Below are 17,500 nucleotides of genomic sequence, written 5' to 3'. Positions count from 1 at the left end.
CTTAAAAAGATGAGAGGCCGGTAATTTTCATCATAGGTACACTTCAACTATGACAGACAAAATTAGAAAAAAAAATCACATTGTAGGATTTTTAATGAATTTATTTGCAAATTATGGTGGAAAATAAGTATTTGGTCAATAACAAAAGTTTATCTCAATACTTTGTTATATACCCTTTGTTGGCAATGACAGAGGTCAAACGTTTTATGTAAGTCTTCACAAGGTTTTCACACACTGTTGCTGGTATTTTGGCCCATTCATCCATGCAGGTCTCCTCTAGAGCAGTGATGTTTTGGGGCTGTTGCTGGGCAACACGGACTTTCAACTCCCTCCAATGATTTTCTATGGGTTTGAGATCTGGAGACTGGCTAGGCCACTCCAGGACCTTGAAATGCTTCTTACGAAGCCACTCCTTCGTTGCCCGGGCGGTGTGTTTGGGATCATTGTCATGCTGAAAGACCCAGCCACGTTTCATCTTCAATGCCCTTGCTGATGGAAGGAGGTTTTCACTCAAAATCTCACGATACATGGCCCCATTCATTCTTTCCTTTACACGGATCAGTCGTCCTGGTAACTTTGCAGAAAAACAGCCCCAAAGCATGATGTTTCCACCCCCATGCTTCACAGTAGGTATGGTGTTCTTTGGATGCAACTCAGCATTTTTTGTCCTCCAAACACGACGAGTTCAGTTTTTACCAAAAACGTATATTTTGGTTTGATCTGAGCATATGACATTCTACCAATCTTCTTCTGGATCATCCAAATGCTCTCTAGCAAACTTCAGACGGGCCTGGATATGTACTGGCTTAAGCAGGGGGACACATCTGGCACTGCAGGATTTGAGTCCCTGCGGCGTAGTGTGTTACTGATGGTAGGCTTTGTTACTTTGGTCCCAGCTCTCTGCAGGTCATTCACTAGGTCCCCCCGTGTGGTTCTGGGATTTTTGCTCACCGTTCTTGTGATCATTTTGACCCCACGGGGTGAGATCTTGTGTGGAGCCCCAGATCGAGGGAGATTATCAGTGGTCTTGTATGTCTTCCATTTCCTAATAATTGCTCCCACAGTTGATTTCTTCAAACCAAGCTGCTTACCTATTGCAGTCTTCCCAGCCTGGTGCAGGTCTACAATTTTGTTTCTGGTGTCCTTTGACAGCTCTTTGGTCTTGGCCATAGTGGAGTTTGGAGTGTGACTGTTTGAGGTTGTGGACAGGTGTCTTTTATACTGATAACAAGTCCAAACAGGTGCCATTAAAACAGGTAATGAGTGGAGGACAGAGGAGTCTCTTAAAGAAGAAGTTACAGGTCTGTGAGAGCCAGAAATCTTTCTTGTTTGTAGGTGACCAAATACTTATTTTCCACCATAATTTGCAAATTAATGAATTAAAAATCCTACAATGTGATTTTCTGGATTTTTTCCCCCTCATTTTGTCTGTCATAGTTGAAGTGTACCTATGATGAAAATGACAGGACTCTCTAATCTTTTTAAGTGGGAGAACTTGCACAATTGGTGGCTGACTAAATACTTTTTTGCCCCACTGTACCTCCACAGTGATGTGTAGACTAGAGAATCAACTGTCTGACTCAGTGGTGGATTTAGGTATAGGATTTAGGTATAGGATTTAGGTATAGGAATTAGGTATAGGATTTAAGTATAGGCGCCATGGGCAGCCGCGGCAACCTGCCGGGGGCGGCACGGGGCGCCAACACAAAAAAAATCGGAATGGTGACATTTGCCCGATTGGTTTTCTATCGCTCATTTGCACTTCAAGTCATTGATATCATGTCACCATGTGGGACTGTGGGTAAATTAACCTTGTCGGTGTGGGAGCCCCGATTCTCGAGCCCCGAGCTCTAGTTTCTGAGCTAGGCAGGCTACTGCCTGGGAAGGTCTCCCACTCAGAAGTATGAGATGGGGAGAGGGACAGGGGTAGGTTGACCTCAGGTCTCCCCACTGGAATCCCGAGGTAGGGGGACGGGGGTAGGTTGACCTTAGGTCTCCTCACTGGAAGCCCGAGGTAGGGGGGCGGGGGTAGGTTGACCTCAGGTCTCCTCACTGGAAGCCAGAGGTAGGGGGGGCGGGGGTAGGTTGACCTCAGGTCTCCTCACTGGAAGCCAGAGGTAGGGGGGGCGGGGGTAGGGGGGCGGGGGTAGGTTGACCTCAGGTCTCCTCACTGGAAGCCAGAGGTAGGGCGACAGGGGTAGGTTGACCTCAGGTCTCCACACTGGAAGCCCGAGGTAGGGGGGTAGGGGGGGCGGGGGTAGGTTGACCTCAGGTCTCCTCACTGGAAGCCCGAGGTAGGGGGGTAGGGGGGGCGGGGGTAGGTTGACCTCAGGTCTCCTCACTGGAAGCCCGAGGTAGGGGGGTAGGGGGGGCGGGGGTAGGTTGACCTCAGGTCTCCACACTGGAAGCCCGAGGTAGGGGGGTAGGGGGGGCGGGGGTAGGTTGACCTCAGGTCTCCTCACTGGAAGCCAGAGGTAGGGGGATGGGGGTAGGTTGAACTCAGGTCTCCTCACTGGAAGCCCGAGGTAGGCGGGCGGGGGTAGGTTGACCTCAGGTCTCCTCACTGGAGGCCAGAGGTAGGGGGGCGGGGGTAGGTTGACCTCAGGTCTCCTCACTGGAAGCCAGAGGTAGGGGGACGGGGGTAGGTTGACCTCAGGTCTCCACACTGGAAGCCCGAGGTAGGGGAGTAGGGGGTGCGGGGGTAGGTTGACCTCAGGTCTCCTCACTGGAAGCCAGAGGTAGGGGGACGGGGGTAGGCTGACCTCAGGTCTCCACACTGGAAGCCCGAGGTAGGGGGGTAGGGGGGGCGGGGGTAGGTTGACCTCAGGTCTCCTCACTGGAAGCCCGAGGTAGGGGGACGGGGGGGGCGGGGGTAGGTTGACCTCAGGTCTCCTCACTGGAAGCCAGAGGTAGGGGGACGGGGGTAGGTTGACCTCAGGTCTCCACACTGGAAGCCCGAGGTAGGGGGGTAGGGGGGGCGGGGGTAGGTTGACCTCAGGTCTCCTCACTAGAAGCCAGAGGTAGGGGGACGGGGGTAGGTTGACCTCAGGTCTCCTCACTGGAAGCCCGAGGTAAGGGGGCGGGGGTAGGTTGACCTCAGGTCTCCCCTCTGGAAGCCCGAGGTAGGGGGAGCAGGGGAATCTATCAAATGGCGCACCTCTAACTTTGTAGAGTACTAATGCCTCTGAACGGGGGTTCTCCATGGAGCCAAGCTAGAACCACCACTGATCTGACTCATACCTCCACAGTGATGTGTAGACTAGAGGATCAACTATCTGACTCATACCTCCACAGTGATGTGTAGACTAGAGGATTAACTATCGGACTTATACCTCCAGAGTGATGTGTGGACTAGAGGATTAACTATCTGACTCATACCTCCACAGTGATGTGTAGACTAGAGGATCAACTATCTGACTCATACCTCCACAGTGATGTGTAGAGGATCAACTATCTGACTCATACCTCCACAGTAATGTGTAGATGATTAACTATCTGACTCATACCTCCACAGTGATGTGTAGAGGATCAACTATCTGACTCATACCTCCACAGTGATGTGTAGACTAGAGGATTAACTATCTGACTCATACCTCCACAGTGATGTGTAGAGGATTAACTATCTGACTCATACCTCCACAGTAATGTGTAGACTAGAGGATTAACTATCTGACTCATACCTCCACAGTGATGTGTAGAGGATTAACTATCTGACTCATACCTCCACAGTGATGTGTAGACTAGAGGATTAACTATCTGACTCATACCTCCACAGTGATGTGTAGACTAGAGGATTAACTTTCTGACTCATACCTCCACAGTGATGTGTAGAGGATTAACTATCTGACTCATACCTCCACAGTGATGTGTAGACTAGAGGATTAACTATCTGACTCATACCTCCACAGTGATGTGTAGAGGATCAACTATCTGACTCATACCTCCACAGTAATGTGTAGATGATTAACTATCTGACTCATACCTCCACAGTGATGTGTAGAGGGTCAACTATCTGACTCATACCTCCACAGTAATGTGTAGATGATTAACTATCTGACTCATACCTCCACAGTGATGTGTAGACTAGAGGATCAACTATCTGACTCATACCTCCACAGTGATGTGTAGAGGATCCACTATTTGCCAGATCATGAGTGACAGGACGTCGATGACCAGCAGCACCCCCACGGTGGCGTAGAGTTTCCACGGCTCCAGATGCTGCAAGGAATCATGGGATATAGGAGGAATGGTCAGTTAGGATGTGTTTCAAATGGCACCCTGTATAGTGCACTACTTTAGCACCCTTTTCCCTGTATAGTGCACTACTATAGCACCCTTTTCCCTGTATAGTGCACTACTTTAGCACCCTTTTCCCTGTATAGTGCACTACTTTGGCACCCTTTTCCCTAGAGTAAATAGGGCACTACTTTGGCACCCTTTTCCCTAGAGTAAATAGGGCACTACTTTGGCACCCTTTTCCCTAGAGTAAATAGGGCACTACTTTGGCACCCTGTTCCCTACAGTAAATAGGGCACTACTTTGGCACCCTGTTCCCTACAGGAAATAGGGCACTACTTTGGCGCCTTGTTCCCTACAGTAAATAGGGCACTACTTTGGCACCCTGTACACTACAGGAAATAGGGCACTACTTTGGCACCCTGTTCCCTACATTGGAAACCCCTCTAGACCATCGCTCTAGACCATCCCTCTACCCCTCTAGACATCCCTCTAGACCCTCCCTCTACCCCTCTAGACCATCCCTCTACCCCTCTAGACCATCCCCTCTAGACCATCCCTCTACCCCTCTAGACCATCCCTCTACCCCTCTAGACCACCACTCTATCCCTCTAGACCATCCCTGTAGACCATCCCTGTAGACCATCCCTCTAGACCATCCATCTACCCTCTAGACATTCCTCTAGAGCATCCCTCTACCCCTCTAGACAATCCCTCTAGACCATCCCTTTACCCCTCTAGACCATCCCCCTACCCCTCTAGACCATCCCTCTAGACCATCCCTCTACCCCTCTAGACAATCCCTCTACCCCTCTAGACCATCCCTCTACCCCTCTAGACCATCCCTCTACCCCTCTAGACCATCCCTCTAGACCATCCCTCTACCCCTCTAGACCATCCCTCTAGACCATCCCTCTACCCCTCTAGACCACCCCTCTACCCCTCTAGACTACCCCTCTACCCCTCTAGACCATCCCTCTACCCCTCTAGACCATCCCTCTACCCCTCTAGACCACCCCTCTACCCCTCCAGACCACCCCTCTACCCCTCTAGACCATCCCTCTACCCCTCTAGACCATCCTTCTACCCCCCTAGACCATCCCTCTACCCCTCTAGACCACCCCTCTAGACCATCCTTCTACCCCCCTAGACCATCCCTCTAGTCCTCTAGACCATCCCTCAGTACACTACTGTTGACCAGGGCTATAGTCAGTACACTACTGTTGACCAGGGGTACTTTATAGGGAATAGGGCCCCATTTTGGACAAACCCTTTGGTGGATGAACACAGGGGATCATGGCCCAAGGCCCAGACATCCGTTCGGTTTGACTGTGAGGGATTAACGATGACATAAATAGACTGGAGCCTGAGCTCACAGAGAAAACAGAGATTCAATTCAATCTGCCCCCCCACCACAGCGTCTGGTTGGGCCGTAAACATTTAACACACAGGCTCCATATCAAATTAAAACCCAACGAGCAGCGCTCACTGACAAACCAAAAAAAATGGATAGGTAATAATACTATTTTATGTAACTGTTTGAAAGAAGAAAAATAAAAAGCGAGGAGAGACAACGGACCGATAGCGTAACTGTAATATTGATTTTGTTGCATTATCCCAGAGGATTAAAGTTCTGTTTCGAATTCGATCTATTCTCCTCATAGTAAGCAGAACGATAAAGGACATGCATCCCAAATGGCACCCTACCCTACACCCCTATTCCCTATAGGGCCCTGGTCAAATGTAGTGCACTGCAAAGGGGAATAGGGTGCCATTTGGGATGGACCTACTATTCACTATCTATTGTCCGAGTTATAGTCTACACTATCTTTTATATAGTAGTAGATATATCAGTAATTCAGTTGAAAAACACAAAGGTAGAAGTAAATGTAAACTTTTCCTACAGTCAAATGACCAAATCGCCCTCTATTGGCCTCATGGGTGAAATGTTCTTAATATGTTTAATATTAATATTTTAATATATTTTTATTAATATGAATATACGTTTAATATTTTATGAATATTAATATATGTTTAATATTTTATTAATATTAATATATGTTTAATATTTTATTAATATTAATATATGTTTAATATTTTATTAATATTAATATATGTTTAATATTTTATTAATATTAATATATGTTTAATATTTTATTAATATTAATATATGTTTCATATTTTATTAATATTAATATATGTTTAATATTTTATTAATATTAATATATGTTTAATATTTTGTTAATATTAATACATATTATTTCTTTACAAACCTGCGGATTGGTGTTTCTATGTCAAGCGGGTTGTGTTATATTTCAGTCTTCTGTGGTGTTTATAAAGTGTAATATTGGGATTCAAACTCAAAATGTAATATATTTCAACTCTATATCTGACATGGTACAGGTGTCTTCTTTCTTTAAGCCCATAACCACGTGTGTGACGTGTATACCTTTATATGAAAGTAGATTTGTTTAAGACTACCAAGAAACACTCTGTGTTACCCCTGATTTAGACCAAAGAAGTAAAAGGTTAAACGTGCCTCATATCTGGATACTGTGGAAATGTATGCGCCTTGGCAAACGTAGAGGATCACCTAACACTAGTAGAAAATACATTTTACACCTATTATCTACTTGAAATAGAAACATGTTTATCACACACACACACACACCCTATTTTACATGGGTGGCAGGTAGCCTAGTGGTTAGAGCATTGGGCCGTGACAGAAAGGTTGCTGGATCGAATCCTCGAGTTGACAAGGTAAAAACCTGCAGGGCGCCGAAGACGTGGATGTCGATTAAGGAAGCGCCCCGGCACCTCCCTGATTCAGAGGGGTTAAATGTCGGAAGACTGGTTTCAGTTGAAGACTGGTTTCCTCCCAGTGTTGTACAACTGACTAGGTATCCTGGTTTCCTCCTGGTTTCCTCCCAGTGTTGTACAACTGACAAGGTATCCTGGTTTCCTCCCAGTGTTGTACAACTGACTAGGTATCCTGGTTTCCTCCCAGTGTTGTACAACTGACTAGGTATCCTGGTTTCCTCCCAGTGTTGTACAACTGACTAGATATCCTGGTTTTCTCCCAGTGTTGTACAACTGACTAGATATCCTGGTTTCCTCCCAGTGTTGTACAACTGACTAGGTATCCTGGTTTCCTCCCAGTGTTGTACAACTGACTAGATATCCTGGTTTCCTCCCAGTGTTGTACAACTGACTAGGTATCCTGGTTTCCTCCCAGTGTTGTACAACTGACTAGATATCCTGGTTTCCTCCCAGTGTTGTACAACTGACTAGGTATCCTGGTTTCCTCACAGTGTTGTACAACTGACTAGATATCCTGGTTTCCTCCCAGTGTTGTACAACTGACAAGGTATCCTGATTTCCTCCCAGTGTTGTACAACTGACTAGGTATCCTGGTTTCCACCCAGTGTTGTACAACTGACTAGGTATCCTGGTTTCCTCCCAGTGTTGTACAACTGACAAGGTATCCTGGTTTCCTCCCAGTGTTGTACAACTGACTAGGTATCCTGGTTTCCTCCCAGTGTTGTACAACTGACTAGGTATCCTGGTTTCCTCCCAGTGTTGTACAACTGACAAGGTATCCTGATTTCCTCCCAGTGTTGTACAACTGACTAGGTATCCTGGTTTCCTCCCAGTGTTGTACAACTGACTAGGTATCCTGGTTTCCTCCCAGTGTTGTACAACTGACTAGGTATCCTGGTTTCCTCCCAGTGTTGTACAACTGACTAGGTATCCTGGTTTCCTCCCAGTGTTGTACAACTGACTAGGTATCCTGGTTTCCTCCCAGTGTTGTAAAACTGACTAGGTATCCTGGTTTCCTCCCAGTGTTGTACAAATGACAAGGTATCCTGGTTTCCTCCCAGTGTTGTACAACTGACTAGGTATCCTGGTTTCCTCCCAGTGTTGTACAACTGACTAGGTATCCTGGTTTCCTCCCAGTGTTGTACAACTGACTATGTATCCTGGTTTCCTCCCAGTGTTGTACAACTGACTAGGTATCCTGGTTTCCTCCCAGTGTTGTACAACTGACTAGGTATCCTGGTTTCCTCCCAGTGTTGTACAAATGACAAGGTATCCTGGTTTCCTCCCAGTGTTGTACAACTGACTAGGTATCCTGGTTTCCTCCCAGTGTTGTACAACTGACTAGGTATCCTGGTTTCCTCCCAGTGTTGTACAACTGACTAGGTATCTTCTCTTTCCTCCTGGTTTCCTCCCAGTATTGTACAACTGACTAGGTATCCTGGAAGGGAGGGAGGCCCTTCACCAGTAGGACCAATTGGAGGAGTACAACGGTGGGGCAACTGGGAGGACTAGCTTGATCTCTCCGAGGGGCCGACTACAGAACAGGACTGGGCTCGAGAGAAAGAGCAGGGAGGACTAGCTTGATCTCTCCGAGGGGCCGGCTACAGAACAGGACTGTGCTAGAGAGAAAGAGCAGGGAGGACTAGCTTGATTTCTCCGAGGGGCCGACTACAGAACAGGACTGGGCTCGAGAGAAAGAGCAGGGAGGACTAGCTTGATATCTCCGAGGGGCCGACTACAGAACAGGACTGGGCTCGAGAGAAAGAGCAGGGAGGACTAGCTTGATCTCTCCGAGGGGCCGACTACAGAACAGGACTGGGCTCGAGAGAAAGAGCAGGGAGGACTAGCTGGATCTCTCCGAGGGGCCGACTACAGAACAGGACTGGGATCGAGAGAAAGAGCAGGGAGGACTAGCTTGATCTCTCCGAGGGGCCGACTACAGAACAGGACTGTGCTCGAGAGAAAGAGCAGGTAGGACTAGCTTGATCTCTCCGAGGGGCCGACTACAGAACAGGACTGGGATCGAGAGAAAGAGCAGGGAGGACTAGCTTGATCTCTCCGAGGGGCCGACTACAGAACAGGACTGGGATCGAGAGAAAGAGCAGGGAGGACTAGCTTGATCTCTCCGAGGGGCCGACTACAGAACAGGACTGGGCTCGAGAGAAAGAGCAGGGAGGACTAGCTTGATCTCTCCGAGGGGCCGACTACAGAACAGGACTGGGATCGAGAGAAAGAGCAGGGAGGACAAGCTTGATCTCTCCGAGGGGCCGACTACAGAACAGGACTGTGCTCGAGAGAAAGAGCAGGGAGGACTAGCTTGATCTCTCCGAGGGGCCGACTACAGAACAGGACTGGGATCGAGAGAAAGAGCAGGGAGGACTAGCTTGATCTCTCCGAGGGGCCGACTACAGAACAGGACTGGGCTCGAGAGAAAGAGCAGGGAGGACTAGCTTGATCTCTCCGAGGGGCCGACTACAGAACAGGACTGGGCTCGAGAGAAAGAGCAGGGAGGACTAGCTTGATCTCTCCGAGGGGCCGACTACAGAACAGGACTGGGCTCGAGAGAAAGAGCAGGGAGGACTAGCTTGATCTCTCCGAGGGGCCGACTACAGAACAGGACTGGGCTCGAGAGAAAGAGCAGGGAGGACTAGCTTGATCTCTCCGAGGGGCCGACTACAGAACAGGACTGGGCTCGAGAGAAAGAGCAGGGAGGACTAGCTTGATCTCTCCGAGGGGCCGACTACAGAACAGGACTGGGCTCGAGAGAAAGAGCAGGGAGGACTAGCTTGATCTCTCCGAGGGGCCGACTACAGAACAGGACTGGGCTCGAGAGAAAAAGCAGGGAGGACTAGCTTGATCTCTCCGAGGGGCCGACTACAGAACAGGACTGGGCTCGAGAGAAAGAGCAGGGAGGACTAGCTTGATCTCTCCGAGGGGCCGACTACAGAACAGGACTGTGCTCGAGAGAAAGAGCAGGGAGGACTAGCTTGATCTCTCCGAGGGGCCGGCTACAGAACAGGACTGGGCTCGAGAGAAAGAGCAGGGAGGACTAGCTTGATCTCTCCGAGGGGCCGACTACAGAACAGGACTGTGCTCGAGAGAAAGAGCAGGGAGGACTAGCTTGATCTCTCCGAGGGGCCGACTACAGAACAGGACTGGGCTCGAGAGAAAGAGCGGGAGTAGAGAGAGAGAGTAAATATGGAATGATAATACCACGTTGGGGAAAATGCATCATTTTCAGCGCATATACAAGGTGCTATCTACAACCTACAAGGGTTCTCCTATAGGGACAGACGAAGAGTGCCCTTTACTGGGATAACGCTAGAGTGAAAGCCAGTCATTCTCCTCTTTATTTACCTTCCTCTTCTCCTTCTTGTCATCCTTCTTGGTGAAGACGGTGTGGACCCACCAGATCTTCGTGAACATAGAACCGTACGCCAGGCTGAAGCCCAGGCCAAGCAGCCACAGACGGAACTGGCCAGGGGGAAGAGGGGAAAGAAGATAGATCTATTAAATAATCATATTTAATTGTATATATGCATCTATTAAATAATAATATTTAATTGTATATATGCATCTACTAAATAATAATATTTAATTGTATATATGCATCTACTAAATAATAATATTTAATTGTATCTATGCATCTATTAAATAATAATATTTAATGATATATATGCATCTATTAAATAATAGTATTTAATTATATCTATGCATCTATTAAATAATAATATTTAATTGTATCTATGCATCTACTAAATAATAATATTTAATTGTATCTATGCATCTATTAAATAATAATATTTAATGATATATATGCATCTATTAAATAATAGTATTTAATTATATCTATGTATCTATTAAACAATAATAATTTCTTTACATAACTTGTGGGGGATAAAAACAGTTATTTTCAAATGTATTAATGTGTTAAATATAATAGTTATTAAAGAATAATTCATTTTTAAAGTCATGTTCTCATTTGGCAGTTATTCATTTGACCTCAACTGTCTTCGTACAAGAATTCTAACAAACCCATAAAACTCAATCCCCCATAATGCCTCAGTGGTAGGATCCACATCCCTTTAGCAGTAGATGTAGGGTGAAGATCTTGGGTCAGTTTAGCATTATCCTTACTATTTTTTAAGGTTAGGATCTTTACCTAGTGAAACACTTTCAGCCCAGAGCTTTCCTGTGCCCATAAAACTAAATCCCACACAATGCTGTAATGGTATGGCTCCACTTCCTGTGTACTTCCTGTGTACCTGGCAGACCACGGGGAACTGCTTCCTGTGTATGTGGTGTCCGTCGAGGCCCAGAGGGAAGACAGCAGCCAGAGCCATCATACACCCCACTGCCGTCATGTTGTTCAGGTAGGGCTGGGAGTTCTGGATGTACCTGTCATAGACATACACACACACATACATACACATACACATACACACACATACACACATACACATACACAAACACACACACACACACACACACACACACACACACACACACACACACACACACACACACACACACACACACACACACACACACACACACACACACACACGAACACTATCTCTGTCTACAGAATGTCTGTGTGAGCCATTCAGCATGCAGAGAACCCAGCCTGAAACAGTACATGAGGATATTAGCTGTCTGTCACAAATGTAAATTTCATTTTGGGATTTAACTGTCAAGCTCACAAACCGAGATGTGAATATCCTTGTTAAGAGTCACGCTGAATGACTAATATACAGATATTTAGCTGTCAAGATCACACACCGAGATGTGAATATCCTTGGTAAGAGTCACGCTGAATGACTGATAAACAGGATGTGTCCAGAAGTGGGAATATTGGATATATCTGTGATGGATTTAGGATCAAAATAAATATTCTCTGAATCACTGTATTTCACACATTTCAAACACGCTTAGAAAATGGGAGAGAACAAATGCTGTATGCACAAGCACACACACACACACACGCACACACACACACACACACACACACACACACATACACACACACACACACACACACACACACACACACACATACACACACACACACACACACACACACACACACCACACAGGTCTTTGCGTACCTGACATTGCTGTTGTAGATGTTGAATGTGAGACACACTATTCCCAGTAGAATCCCCAGTCCAGCGAACACAGACACAGAGACAAAGAGCTTCTGAGAGAGGAACCTAAACACCTCAATAACCACGGTCTGATCTGCCGGGGGGCCTGGACCTACGGGGGGGGGGGGGGGGGGGGGGGGGGGATAAATGATCATTATAATGAACCCTTAATTGACTGAGAATGCAATCTCATTATAGCAGCGACCTGAGAAAGACGTGCAGGGGTAGAATGAGCCATGTGGAGGCTAGGGATGACTAGGTGGACGAGGAAGTATGTGGGATCAGGATGAGACTAAAGCCAGGACATCTGGGTTCACGACCCCTTCTCTTACGAGTGGTACGGGCTCTTTAGTGACCACAGAGAGTCAAGACCTCCATTTAAAATCACAGCTGATGGACAGAAACCGTTGTAGGGAGGGAGGGAGTGAGGGAGGGATATATGGAGGGAGGGAGAGATGGAGGGAGGGAGGGATGGAGAGATGGAGGGCGGGAGGGAGGGAGGGAGGGAGGGAGGGAGGGAGGGAGGGAGGGAGGGAGGGAGGGATAGATGGATATATGGCGTGAGGGAGGGATAGAGAGAGGGAGGGATAGAGAGAGAGCGGGAGGGATATATGGAGGGAGGGAGGGAGGCAGGGAGGGAGGGAGGGATAGATAGATGGATATATGGAGTGAGGGAGGGAGGGAGGGATAGAGAGAGGGAGGGTTAGAGAGAGTGAGGGAGGGATATATGGAGGGAGGGAGGGAGGGAGGGAGGGAGGGAGGGAGGGAGGGAGGGAGGGAGGGAGGGAGGGAGGGAGGGAGGGAGGGAGGGAGGGAGGGAGGAAGGGAGGGAGGGAGGGAGGGAGGGAGGGATAAATGAAGGGACAGAAAAACAGGGATGGATGAGAGGAGAGGAGAGAGGGAAAGTGGTGGAGGTAGAGAGATAGAGAGATATAGATGAAGGGAGATGGATGGAGAGAGAGATGAAGAGAGATGGAGAGATATAGATGAAGGGAGATGGAGAGAGATGAAGAGAGATGGAGAGATATAGATGAAGGGAGATGGAGAGAGATGGATGGAGAGAGAGATGAAGGGAGATGGAGAGATATAGGTGAAGGGAGATGGATGGAGATATAGATGAAGGGAGATGGAGAGATATAGATGAAGGGAGATGGAGAGATAGAGGTGAAGAGAGATGGAGAGAGATGGATGGAGAGAGAGATGAAGGGAGATGGAGAGAGAGATGAAGGGAGATGGAGAGAGAGATGAAGGGAGATGGAGAGATATAGATGAAGGGAGATGGAGAGATAGAGATGAAGAGCAATGGAGAGAGATGGATGGAGAGAGAGATGAAGGGAGATGGAGAGAGAGATGAAGGGAGATGGAGAGAGAGATGAAGGGAGATGGAGAGATATAGGTGAAGGGAGATGGAGAGAGATGGATGGAGAGAGAGATGAAGGGAGATGGAGAGATATAGGTGAAGGGAGATGGAGAGAGATGGATGGAGAGAGAGATGAAGGGAGATGGAGAGATATAGATGAAGGGAGATGGAGAGAGATGGATGGAGAGAGAGATGAAGGGAGATGGAGAGATATAGATGAAGGGAGAAGGATGGAGAGAGAGATGAAGGGAGATGGAGAGATATAGGTGAAGGGAGATGGAGAGAGAGATGAAGGGAGATGGAGAGAGAGATGAAGGGAGATGGAGAGATATAGGTGAAGGGAGATGGATGGAGAGAGAGATGAAGGGAGATGGAGAGATATAGGTGAAGGGAGGTGGAGAGAGATGGATGGAGAGAGAGATGAAGGGAGATGGAGAGATATAGGTGAAGGGAGATGGAGAGATATAGATGAAGGGAGATGGAGAGATATAGATGAAGGGAGATGGAGAGATATAGATGAAGGGAGATGGAGAGATATAGCTGAAGGGAGATGGAGAGATATAGATGAAGGGAGATGGAGAGATATAGATGAAGGGAGATGGAGAGATATAGATGAAGGGAGATGGAGAGATATAGATGAAGGGAGATGGAGAGATATAGATGAAGGGAGATGGAGAGATATAGATGAAGGGAGATGGAGAGATATAGCTGAAGGGAGATGGAGAGATATAGGTGAAGGGAGATGGAGAGATATAGATGAAGGGAGATGGAGAGATATAGATGAAGGGAGATGGAGAGATATAGATGAAGGGAGATGGAGAGATATAGCTGAAGGGAGATGGAGAGATATAGATGAAGGGAGATGGAGAGATATAGATGAAGGGAGATGGAGAGATATAGGTGAAGGGAGATGGAGAGATATAGATGAAGGGAGATGGAGAGATATAGGTGAAGGGAGATGGAGAGATATAGATGAAGGGAGATGGAGAGATATAGCTGAAGGGAGATGGAGAGATATAGATGAAGGGAGATGGAGAGATATAGATGAAGGGAGATGGAGAGATATAGATGAAGGGAGATGGAGAGATATAGATGAAGGGAGATGGAGAGATATAGATGAAGGGAGATGGAGAGATATAGGTGAAGGGAGATGGAGAGATATAGATGAAGGGAGATGGAGAGATATAGCTGAAGGGAGATGGAGAGATATAGATGAAGGGAGATGGAGAGATATAGATGAAGGGAGATGGAGAGATATAGATGAAGGGAGATGGAGAGATATAGATGAAGGGAGATGGAGAGATATAGATGAAGGGAGATGGAGAGATATAGATGAAGGGAGATGGAGAGATATAGATGAAGGGAGATGGAGAGATATAGATGAAGGGAGATGGAGAGATATAGATGAAGGGAGATGGAGAGATATAGGTGAAGGGAGATGGAGAGATATAGCTGAAGGGAGATGGATGGAGATATAGGTGAAGGGAGATGGAGAGATATAGATGAAGGGAGATGGAGAGATATAGGTGAAGGGAGATGGAGAGATATAGGTGAAGGGAGATGGAGAGATATAGCTGAAGGGAGATGGAGAGATATAGCTGAAGGGAGATGGAGAGACCCAGGCCGTGTCCGAATACCCATACTTGAGTTGTAAATAGTGAATAGCATTATGGGAAAATGTTACGTTTTATAGTATGTGAATTTTTTTTTTTTTTAAATGTAGTATGCTTTACATGCCAGGATGTCATACTCTTTTCGGCTTTTCATATAGTAGAATTCACTGCATGCTATTGAGAAAGAGAATGGTCTTCAGACCCATGTGTGTTTGCCAACAGCTGATAATCAGAGAAGGTGACGACGCGCTGTACCAAAATGAAGGAACGGCGGGAATCAACCCGACAGCTCATCAGAAGATGAATCCTCAGTATAGATGAGTAGTAATGTTGACATTTGTTGCTTACTACATTCATTTGTACTAAACAGTACATTCTAAATAGTACTGCATGTAGTACGATTAGTACACAGTATGTAGTTTTAGTAAGACGTAAATGTCATATACACTTAAATGTGCCAGAATGAATTGGATGGAGGGAGGGAGGGAGTGAGGGTGGGAGGGAGGGAGGGAGGGAGTGAGAGGGAGAGGGAGGGAGGGAGTGAGGGTGGGAGGGAGGGAGGGAGGGAGTGAGGGTGGGAGAGAGGGAGGGAGGGAGGGAGGGAGGGAGGGAGGGAGGGAGGGAGGGAGGGAGGGAGGGAGGGAGGGACGGCGGGAGGGACTGCATTTAGTACGATTAGTACACAGTATGTAGTTTTAGTAAGTAGTAGGCAAGACCGATTTCAGACAGAGTCAGTGTCTTGTCAGGGAGAAGGACAGATGCTAATCAGGCTGGATCTCTCCCTCGCCCATTCTGGACTCAGGGTTAGTAGGAGAGATCTGGTAGAGTTAGAGGTCAGCGGTGTTAGTAGGAGAGATCTGGTAGAGTTAGAGGTCAACGGGGTTAGTAGGACCGCCAACACACTGCTCCACATCTCCAGTCTGGAATATGGAGTACAGGTGTTGGATCTTAATTTGACCATTATTGTCACAGCAAAATTATCCTGTAGCAGGATTTGAACATTTAGTCCCTAATGTTACTTGATCGGTGGTTAGATAATTAGTTGGCCAAAATTAGGCTACATTAAAAGTACCATACCGCCAATGGGGGCACTCAAAAGAACAGAGCTTGGAGCTCATCTGCTGTGTGATGCTGGAACAGGTACAGGATGTCTCTGTGAATTGGCACTCAAATATAACAGCTTCCTGTCAGACAGTGTATTCAATGTGACGTTGGATCGGTGGGGATGGGAATGTGTTTGTCTCTGACATAGAGGCTCCTGTAGTTAGCGTGTTTAAAATATATATTTTTTCTATGGTCTCTGCATGCTTCATTGTGCTTCGGTGCTGCATATTTCACTGTTGTTCTAGGAGTGTGTGACGCTGTAACAGTGCTGGTTTAGCCTGGGATTCTGCAGTGCTAAGATGCAGCGGTTTAGGGCACAAAGTAGTACACAACAGTATATAGGGAATAGGGGGCCATTTGGGATACAACCTTACTTCAGAGCTTGGTGTCGTGTATTAAGTGATATGACATGCAATTCTATAAAATAATTTATCCGTAATTAATATTACCTGATTGAGCTAATCATGTAAATGTAATTAACTAGAGAGTCGGGGCACCACAAAATAATATTTATAGAGCTGTTATCTTCCGAATGAACTCTTAAAGACCTAGTAATATTTTACATCAATAGCCGTCAATATTAATCCTCATCTTAATTCAGTCTCATCTGAAAGTTGTAAATTCTTGGTTATCTACACGAACCCTGGCTAACAAGTTGAATCAGCAATACAAAATTGGGTTTAACTATTTATTTACTAAATACCTAACTAATCACACAGAATTACACATACACATAATTAAATCATAAATTGATAACAAATGACGTCATAAAGGAAAACGTCCCTAGTGGGCGGAACAGATATGACAGCTGGTTACACAAAAGAAAAGGGGCTGGGTTTGAGTGAAAGAGCGGGAAGACTGAGCAACAAAGGGCGAAGCTGTGCTATCGTAAATACAGTATCTTATGCATTTTAAATTACCGCCCATTTGGAAAAGGAAAATGCAATAAATATTTACTCTGAGCTGCGCTTTGGTAGGTTGATAGTAGATGGAAGGCCGTGTTGCCCAACCGAGTCCTTTGTCCTTTAAAGAATGTCTCTGGTGGTCAATTGGATACGTTGTAGTAATGTTGTTGTGTGGTAGACGGGATACTCTGTCTGTTCCTTCCTAACAGCAGCTGCTGTTGCTAACTCAACAGCTAGGAGGTATCACTTTTGTAGTGAATAAGAGTTCAAAGTTCATACCATTCGCAAACAAAGCTCACGCTGATGTTGGCTTCG

At 46.7% G+C, this 17,500-nt stretch overlaps 1 protein-coding gene across 1 annotated transcript in view; it reads right to left on the bottom strand.

The window, feature by feature from the left end:
* Nucleotides 1–17,500, bottom strand: part of LOC110496897 (gamma-aminobutyric acid type B receptor subunit 1-like) — a 154,483-nt gene that overhangs the window by 48,865 nt on the left and 88,118 nt on the right. The window contains exons 10-13 of the mRNA XM_036953572.1: nucleotides 12,165–12,315; nucleotides 11,322–11,454; nucleotides 10,414–10,530; nucleotides 4,111–4,218 (exon numbers count right to left, since the gene is read on the bottom strand). Of these exons, the coding sequence (XP_036809467.1) occupies nucleotides 4,111–4,218; nucleotides 10,414–10,530; nucleotides 11,322–11,454; nucleotides 12,165–12,315 (509 nt within the window). The remainder of the gene's footprint in view (nucleotides 1–4,110; nucleotides 4,219–10,413; nucleotides 10,531–11,321; nucleotides 11,455–12,164; nucleotides 12,316–17,500) is intronic.

This window comes from Oncorhynchus mykiss, chromosome 18, assembly GCF_013265735.2.
Source record: "Oncorhynchus mykiss isolate Arlee chromosome 18, USDA_OmykA_1.1, whole genome shotgun sequence".
Lineage (NCBI taxonomy): Eukaryota > Metazoa > Chordata > Actinopteri > Salmoniformes > Salmonidae > Oncorhynchus > Oncorhynchus mykiss.
This window is presented reverse-complemented; position numbering and strand designations above follow the sequence as displayed.